The following is a 9,740-nucleotide window of genomic DNA, read 5'->3' on the forward strand; positions in this document are numbered from 1 at the left end:
CCTCAACCCAGTTCCTGCTTCCCCCACTGCAGAGACCAAAGTTTCACACTGCAACTAGAGAGAAGCCCCCACCCAGAATGCTAGAGAAAAGCCCACACAGCAATGAAGACCCAGCACAGCCAAAAATAAATAGAAATTTTGAAAAAGGTTGATATGAAAACCCCAATTCTGTAGACCCTAAAGTCAGAACCAGGGGCCCCCGTAGGCCTGTTCCCAGGAAGTGGCCATGACTAAATGCTGTCCCCACCCCACAGATATTCTGTGGTTTCATTCACAGAGTTGGTGTCTCTTTGATTGTGAATTTATATTAACTTTAAAGGGCACAGGGCCCTTATTTGGGTATATTCAGCATCACTATCAATCTTTTCGGGTTTTTTTAAGCCTTTTTGTGCGTAAACTACATCTACTTCTGCTTTATTGACTATGCCAAAGCCTTTGACTGTGTGGATCACCACAAACTGTGGAAAATTCTTCGAGAGATGGGAATACTAGACCACCTTACCTGCCTCCTGAGAAATCTATATGCAGGTCAAGAAGCAACAGTTAGAACTGGACATGGAAAAATGGACTGGTTGCAAATCGCGAAAGGAGTATGTCAAGGCTGTATACAGTCACCTGCTTATTTAACTTCTATGCAGAGTACATCATGAGAAATGCTGGACTGGATGAAGCACAAGCTGGAATCAAGATTGCCAGGAGAAATATCAATAACCTCAAATATGCAGATGACACCACCCTTATGGCAGAAAGTGAAGAGGAACTAAAAAGCCTCTTGATTAAAGTGAAAGAGGAGAGTGAAAAAGTTGGCTTAAAGCTCAACATTCAGAAAACTAAGATCATAGCATCTGGTCCCATCACTTCATGGCAAATAGATGGGGAAACAATAGAAATAGTGAGAAACTTTATTTTGGGGGGCTCCAAAATCACTACAGATGGTGACTGCAGCCATGAAATTAAAGGACACTTGCTCCTTGGAAGAAAAGCTATGACCAACCTAAACAGCATATTAAAAAGCAGAGACATTACTTTGCCAACAAAGGTCCATCTAGTCAAAGCTATGGTTTTTCCATGGATGTGAGAGTTGGACCATAAAGAAAGCTGAGCGCTGAAGAACTGATGCTTTTGAACCGTGGTTGGAGAAGACTCTTGAGAGTCCCTTGGACAGCAAGGAGATCAAACCAGTCTATCCTAAAGGAAATCAGTCCTGAATATTCATTGGAAGGACTGATGCTGAAGCTGACACTCCAATCCTTTGGCCACCTGATGTGAAGAACTGACTCATTGGAAAATACCCTGATGCTGGGAAAGATTGAAGGAGGGAGGAAGGGGACAACAGAGGATGAGATGGTGGGATGGCATCACTGACTCAACAATGGACAGGAGTTTGAGCAAGCTCTGGGAGTTGGTGATGGACAGGGAAGCCTGGCGTGCTGTAGTTCATGGGGTCGCAAAGAGTCGGACACGACTGAGTGACTGAACTGAACTGAACTGTCATAAACTGTTGCAAATGATAGTCATAGATCTGTTTTCCCCTTTTTCATCAGACTTCAATATTTCCGTAACACAATGTCCGGTCACTCCGCAGGCCACATGTAAGCTGTTTCTGTGGCTTCACAGGAAAATGCACTTGCCTCCTCCATGGTCAGGTCTCTGGGCTGCTTCCCAGGTTTTGCTGATACAAATCACACTGCACAGAATGTCTTTCTTACTTGGGTGGGGCCAGACATTTTCTTAGGGTGAATGCCTAGTGCACGGGTGGGATCTCTCAGAGCAGAGGCTGGGAAATCTAGCTGAGATAATCCATGAGTGCATGTGTGTGTGTCTGTGCGTGTATGTGTGTGTGTGTGTGCTCAGTAGTGTCTGACTCTTTGTGATCCTATAGACTGTAGCCTGCCAGGCTCCTCTGTCCATGGGATTTCCCAGGCAAGAATACTGGAATGCGTTGCCATTCCCTCCTCTAGGGGATCTTCCTGACCCAGGAATCAAACCCACATCTTGTGCAGAGCTAATCCACTCAACTGTTGGGTTGAAGGTGGGTCATCCCAGTGGTGCAGTCCTTGGATGGCCAGACTTGCCACACCCCAGCCTCAGGGGCGGAGGGGGTCCTGGCTCCAGAGTTCACGTTTGCTAACCACACACCTGAGATCACCCAAGGGTCTTGGTCAGAAGACTCATGCCCAGTCCCACTTCAAGCGACAGAGTCCAGATGTCCATGGGCTGAGGGATCTGTTTTTCAGCATACTCCCCCCCGCACCCCGCTATACTTGTCCAATCAAGAGGGGGCCGTCAAGGACCAGACCTACAGAACCTACAGGGCTTGCTTTTGGGCCCACAGGTTGTTCCCCCAGCACCTCAAGGACTCCTGCCTGGGGTTCAGACAGGGGTAAGTGGACAACAGAGATGGCCGGGCTGTCTGTGCATGTCTCTGCCTCCTGTCATGGAGACCCTCGTTTTCTGGCCAGGAGGCTTTGGGAGAGTGCCCTCTGGGGCTGGATGCCAGAAGGACAGAGGGTGTGAGCCTGCCTGGTGTGCTGTACCAGCCCAGTCCCCAAGGGTCCATCCTCGCCCCATCCAGAGATGCCAGGAAGGTCAGCATCAGCAGCAAAGGTCAGCCTGGCAGGATGCCAGGTCACTGGGTGCACATACCTGAGGTAAGTGCAGGCAGGGGGACAAGCTGGACACCCAGCCCTCAGTCACGCAGCCAGGTCAGAAGCGCAGTCAGGACCCAAACACCTGACTCTCAGAAGGTTGATTCTCCAGTATAGTGAAAATGAGTATACTACCCAAAGCAATCTATAGATTTAATGCACTCCCTATCAAGCTACCAATGGTATTTTTCACAGAGCTAGAACAAATACTTTCACAATTTGTATGGAAATACAAAAAAAAAACCTTGAATAACCAAAGCAATCTTGAGAAAGAAGAATGGAACTGGAGGAATCATCCTGCCTGACTTCAGGCTCTACTACAAAGCCACAGTCATCAAGACAGTATGGTACTGGCACAAAGACAGAAATATAGATCAACGGAACAAAATAGAAAGCCCAGAGATAAATCCATGCACCTATGGACACCTTATCTTTGACAAAAGAGGCAAGAATATACAATGGAGAAAAGACAATCTCTTTAACAAGTGGTGCTGGGAAAACTGGTCAACCACTTGTAAAAGAATGAAACTAGAACACTTTCTAACACCATACACAAAAATAAACTCAAAATGGATTAAAGATCTAAACATAAGACTAGAAACTATAAAACTCCTAGAGGAGAACATAGGCAAAACACTCTCCAACATAAACCACAGCAGGATCCTCTATGACCCACCTCCCAGAATACTGGAAATAAAAGCAAAATTAAACAAACAAAATTAAAAGCTTCTGCACAACAAAGGAAACTATTAGCAAGGTGAAAAGACAGCCTTCAGAATGAGAGAAAATAATAGCAAACAAAGCAACTGACAAAGAATTAATCTCAAAAATATACAAGCAACTCCTACAGCTCAATTCCAGAAAAATAAACTACCCAATCAAAAAATGGGCTAAAGAACTAAACAGACATTTCTCCAAAGAAGACATACAGATGGCTAACAAACACATGAAAAGATACTCAACATCACTCATTATCAGAGAAATGCAAATCAAAACTACAATGAGGTACCATCTCATGCCAGTCAGAATGGCTGCTATCCAAAAGTCTACAAGCAATAAATGCTGGAGAGGGTGTGGAGAAAAGGGAGCCCTCTTACACTGTTGGTGGGAATGCAAACTAGTACAGCCACTATGGAGAACAGTGTGGAGATTCCTTAAAAAACTGGAAATAGAACTGCCATACGACCCAGAAATCCCACTGCTGGGCATACACACTGAGGAAACCAGAATTGAAAGAGACACGTGTACCCCCATGTTCATCGCAGCACTGTTTATAGTAGCCAGGACATGGAAGCAACCTAGATGTCCATCAGCAGACAAATGGGTAAGAAAGCTGTGGTACATATACACAAGGGAGTATTATTCAGCCATTAAGAAGAATACATTTGAATCAGTTCTAATGAGGTGGATGAAATTGGAGCCTACTATACAGAGTGAAGCCAGAAAGAAAAATACCAATACAGTATAATACATATATATGGGATTTAGAAAGATGGTAACGATAACCCTGTATGCGAGACAGCAAAAGAGACACAGATGTATAGAACAGTCTTTTGGACTCTGTGGGAGAGGGAGAGGGTGGGATGATTTGGGAGAATGGCATTGAAACATGTATATTATCATATGTGAAACGAATCGCCAGTCCAGATTCGATGCATGATACAGGGTGCTCGGGGCTGGTGCACTGCAATGACCCAGAGGGATGGGATGGGGAGGGAGGTGGGAGGGGGGTTCAGGATGGGGAACACATGTACACCCGTGGTGGATTCATGTTGATGTATGGAAAAACCAATACAATATTGTAAAGCAATTAGCCTCCAATTAAAATTAATAAATTTATATTAAATAAATTTGAAATTGAAAAAAAAAAAGAAGGTCAATTCTTGTCCACTCCTTCGGAGCACAGAGTACAGGCCAAGCACGGGAGCATGGATCTGAGTAAGGGGAACACCATGGCTCCAGCCCCACCCCAGGGAACCCAGGGCATCACAGGGAAAGATGTTCAACACGGAGCAACACAGCGGATCACACAAGACGGGCACTGCAGACAACACAGGAACCCAGGAGTCACAGAAGTTTCTGCCGCAACCTGGCTGGTGAGCGGGCAAGTGAAGGGGGCCTGTCTGGGAGAACGTTCCAGGCAGGATGGGGTGGGATGTGAGGGATGGCTGGGGCTGGGAAAAGGTGAGGGCAGGAGGCAGTTGGATTTGTGGGATCTTAGTTCCCTGACCAGGGACTGAAACTGGGCCCTTGGCAGTGAAAGCTCAGAGTCCTAACCACTGGACTGCCCAGGAGCTACCACCTTCGGCCAAGGTTATTTTCTGCCTCCAGCAAGTCTGGTCCTGCGACATCTTACATAAGGTCACTGAACACCCCTGGCTCCTCATTCCCCACCTACAGGGTAACAGTCAGAGATCAGCCTGCAGGTTCGTGGGCAGGAAGCCAGTCTCTCAGATGCCCTTCTGCTTGGGGGGCGTTGTCACTAGTCTTTGTCCTTCAGCCTTAGACCCTCTCAACTCTCTCCTGGGTGAGCCTGTTTCCATGGAGATGGAAACCAGTGCCCTCTGTCTGGACCTGGCTACCGCAGATCTTTTCTATCCTCACCAATGCACTGCACAGCCTGTGTCCCTGAGGAGCACGCAATCCCTCTTTGAGATTATTCTTCAGGACTGACAGTTCAGTCTGGTGAAGAGAAGCTAATGAGGAGAAAGTTCAGCTGAAATGCCTAAGGCCAGGTAACTTCAACAACTGCCTTCCTGCCCCAACAAACGCACAGTTTACCTAAATCTTTAAAGGAAAATGTGGCCCAGCCTCTGTTCAGATGTGCACAGCTCATCTCACATGCTTGCCTTTGTGTTCTGCATTATTCTCTCTTTACAGCCCTCATTTAAAGCTCACTGCAGGTGTGGTAAATCCTAATCCCTCAACCTGATTCCTACACTGGATCCTCATGAGTCAGTGTTGATATGAGAGGCCTGGAAGGGATAGGGTGAACGGGAGACAGAAAAGCAGAGAGAGGAACCTCAGACCAAGGTCCTACCTAATGGATGGTGGACCCTCAGAAAGCGAAGAGGGGGACCCTGAGCAGGCAATGAGGGGCACCTCTCCCCTCCCTCATGCCCCCAGGAAACAGAAAACCCAGAGGAGAGGGGAACAGAGACAGAGAGGGACCAAGAGGGGCCCATATACAACCCATGACCAATTAAACAGGTGTCAGAACTCTATGACCCGACTGCATAAAGTAGTCAGACAGAAACTGTCCCACAAACGGCTGCAAGGAACATTTCCCAACTCTCCGGTTATCTCAGATCATTTCAGAGATTTTTCCTTTCATTTGTCTCGGTTTTATTTTTTCTACAAGGAACATAGATTACGCTTATAATTAACATCGTCACAGGCACACACACACAGGTGTACAGAGAGAAAGGGCGGGGGGCTGCATGTCAGCCATGTGCTAACCATCCCTGCAGACCGACAGGTCCATCAAGGGGACTGGGTGATTCTGGGGGCCAGCAGAGACAGGGGCCTGCCCTGGGAGGGCTGCATCTCAGAGGCTACCTTGTTTAGTTATTCATTTTTGGGGGGCTTCCCAGGTGGTGTTAGTGATAAAGAACTCACCTGCCAATGTAGGAGACATAAGAGATAAGGTTTCGATCCCTGGTCAGGAAGATCCTCTGGGGAAGGAAATGGCAACCCACTCCAGTGTTCTTGCCTGGGAAATCCCGGGGACAGAGGAGCCTGGCAGCCTATGGTCCATGGGGTGGCAAGCTGGACACAACTGAAGTGACTTAGCAGAGCAATAGCAGCTTTGCATGTTTAGTTGCTCAAGTCGTGTCCTATTCTGTGACCTCATGGACCCAGGCTCCTCTGTCCATGGGATTTCCCAGGCAAGAATACTGGAGTGGCTTGCCATTTCCTCCTCTAGGGAATCTTCCCAACCCAGGGATTGAACCCACGTCTCCTGCATTGGCAGGCAGATTCTTTACTGCTGAGCCACTTGGGAAGCCTTACAGAGACCTTTCTCACAGTAACCTGTGAGATAATGTTGGGCCAAGCATGGTATTATTATCCGCATTTTATGGATGGATTAACAGAAGCTAGAAGAGGTTACCAGACGACTCAGGTTCACATAGCCGTTTCCTAACCTCCCTTCTGAGGCCAAAGCAGAGAACTGGACCCACAAGAAAGATTCCTAACCAGGTGTTCTTTTCCCTCTGGCTGCCAACAGCTCCCCGCTACATGGATTTTCAAGCCATGGCTTTCTCCCGGTCTCATCCATGCCACCCGGTACAACACAATGGGCATCTCAGGATCCCACAAACAGCGGGGTCACCATCAGGTCACTCCTGTCTGCCTCAGCCTCTGCAGGTGCAGAATGTCTCATCACCCCAGAGCCCAACAGCTTGTGTGTTAGTTGCTCAGTTGTGTCTGACTCTCTGTGACCCTGTGGACTGTAGCCCACCAGGCTCCTCTGTCCATGGGAATCTCCAGGCAATAATACTGGAGTGGGGAACCATTCCCTTCTCCAGTCCAAAAGCTTATTCTCCCCTTAGAACCATCCCAGGTTCTTCTTGTCTGAAGAAAGGGCTCCCCTACCCTGTTGATTTGAAAATCACCCAAACTGGCAGAACAATGATGAGATTCTGTTTTGTGGGTGTTGTGGTTTCAAAATTCTAATTACCTTTAAATAGAAAACACAGAAAGAGTCCTAAACTGACAATGATAATGGAGAAAAAAAAAACCTCAGCCCCAAAGAGAACCACATCAAAAACGTTTTAAGCACAAGAATTGGGGGAGGGCGTGTGGGGCAGGATGCCGCTAGTTTCCTTGGGCAGAGGCTGATTTATGCAACGAAGAAATGGTCCTGAAGATGTGGGTCTAAAAGACACCGCTCCCCACCTGGAGTTACTCCAGAGACGCACGTTCACGGCCAGAATCGACGGCTAGTTTTCGGTGTTCTCCGCAGTGTTTTGCGGTTCTGGTGGCTTCTGCCTGCTCCTCGGGAGCCCTCATCCAGAGAAGGCTCCGGAGCGGGAGATTGGACGCGGCCGGTTCCGTTCCCTAGCTGTCCAGCCGCGCAGGGCGGCCAGCGCGGCCCGGGCGCACGCGGAGGCGCCGGGACCTGCCCGCCTCCAGGCTCCCAGGACCGTGGCCCCGCGCGCGCCCGCCCGCCGCCTCCCGCTAGCTCTGCGCCCGGGGACCCCCGCCCCCGGGACCAGCCCCCGGTGAGGCCCCCTACTCACCGCGGGGCCCGCCAGGAACAGGAGCGCCCGTAGCTCCCGCCGGAGGTCGGCCAGCCGCAGACAGCGCGGCGCGCGGCGCTCCGGGCTGAGCGCCCGGGCTCCCGGCCCGGGTGTAAGCTCTTCGGACGCCTCCATGTACCGGGCGCCGGCCACGGGGAGCACGCAGGAAGCCGAGGGGAGGCCCGGCCGGGCCAGCCGCGCTCCAGTCCCCGCCCCGGGCCGCCCGCCGCCCGGCCCAGGTCGCCCGCTTAGCTGGCCAAGGCCTGCCAACTCCGGGACTCCGAATACACAGTTGAAGGAAGCTCCGGAAAGAAGCAGAAAGTGGAAAGCGCGGCGGGGGCTGGGTCCTCCGGCCCTCGCCGGCTCCACACCTCCCAGGGCTGGGGGTCTGAAAGCCGCGTGGAAGCGCTGGCGGGCTGGCCACTGAGAGCCCGCGCCCGCAGCCAGAAACCTCCGGCTCCCGGAGCGCCTGCTCTGCACGCAGGCTGGGAGACCGCACAGGACTTGACTGTGCGGACTTGACTGTGCGGACGCTCTTCTTCCCGCCCCACCCAGCCCGCGTGCGCCCGTTCTTTAATTTAGACTCTGCCAGGATAGCGCACGAGGCCACATTTTCAAGCGTCAGGACTCAGGTTCTCTGGTCTTGGATGTTTATCCAACAGCTGGATAAGGGTATTGATTTTTTAAATGCTCCGTGAGAGAGTGTGAGTTAAGTTTTAGTGTGGGCAAAATGAGGACTATAGCCTGGAAGGTGACATTTCAGAGAGCTCTGAGGAACTGCTCCGAAAATGGGAGTAGGGGTAGAGGGGGGTCAGTATTATGCACTATTTTAGTGAAGGGGGCAGTGTGCAGTCAAGCACACTCTTTGGCAAAGGTTTCCTGCTGGTCAGGAGCAGATGTCCCCCTTCATGATTTTAGTGTTTTTCTAGACATGAGGAGATGCAAGAATTAGGCTCATAAAATCTTCTCCTGAGAATATCTTCTGCAGGCTTGTTCTGCCAGGATTTTCCCAGAGCAGACAGCCTCATTCCTGATCTCCACTCTGAAATCCTTTCAGGGTGTGATGAAGGTTGGGGCTGCAGTGGCCAGTGACTGCATCCTGGTAGAGGCAGATGGCCAGTGCCAAGTGTTTGTTGGCAAAGGGACCAAGAGGCTGTGTGTCAGCAAACCTGGGCTCAGGAGACACCACCAGGGTCTATGGGGAGAGCGCCAGCAACTTGCTGGTCCCTCAGAGCCTCAGTTTTCCCATCTGTGAACTCGAAACCATATCTACAACCGCCCTTTGTGGTGAGGATTAAATGAGATGGTGTGGTCCAGTGGTTGGAACTCTGCACTTTCGCTGCCAGTGACAAGGGTTCAGTCCTCCCCTGGGGAACTAACGTCCCTCAAGTCAGGTGGCCAAAAGAAAGAACGTTGAGATGGACTAAGAGCTCTCAGCCTGGTTGGTACAGGGTAATTGCCTAAGAAAAGTTAGCCACCAAGACGAGAGTGATTTCAGTAACAGTCAAAGTTCCCTCTGTTTTAAGAGGCCCAATTCTAGAAAAAGGAAAACATAAATCCTGAGAGGGTCACACAGCTAGAAGTCTGGCTTCAGGGATTTACAACAAGGTCATGAGTGTTCTGCCTCCCCATCTGTCTTCCCCGCCCTCTTCTCTCAACCATTTAAAAAATTAATTAATTAAATTTAATTTTATTGGGTGTATGGAGTCTTGCCTTCATTGAGGCATGTGGGATCTTAGTTCCACGAGTCTTTCATCATGGTGTGGAGGCTTCTCTCTAGTTACAGAGCTCGGCTTAGTTGCCTGGCAGTGGCATGCGGTATCTTAGTTCCCCCACCAGGGATCGAACC

At 49.9% G+C, this 9,740-nt stretch overlaps 1 protein-coding gene across 1 annotated transcript in view; it reads right to left on the reverse strand.

Moving 5' to 3' along the window:
* The window catches only part of SLC47A1 (solute carrier family 47 member 1), a 28,854-nt gene extending 20,514 nt beyond the window's left edge, over nt 1-8,340 (reverse strand). Inside the window, exon 1 of the mRNA XM_070357318.1 lies at nt 7,892-8,340. Coding sequence (XP_070213419.1) covers nt 7,892-8,026 — 135 coding nt within the window. The 5' untranslated portion in view covers nt 8,027-8,340. The remainder of the gene's footprint in view (nt 1-7,891) is intronic.
* Between the last annotated feature and the right edge of the window lie 1,400 nt (nt 8,341-9,740).

This window comes from Bos mutus, chromosome 19 (assembly GCF_027580195.1).
Source record: "Bos mutus isolate GX-2022 chromosome 19, NWIPB_WYAK_1.1, whole genome shotgun sequence".
NCBI classification, from domain to species: Eukaryota; Metazoa; Chordata; class Mammalia; order Artiodactyla; family Bovidae; genus Bos; species Bos mutus.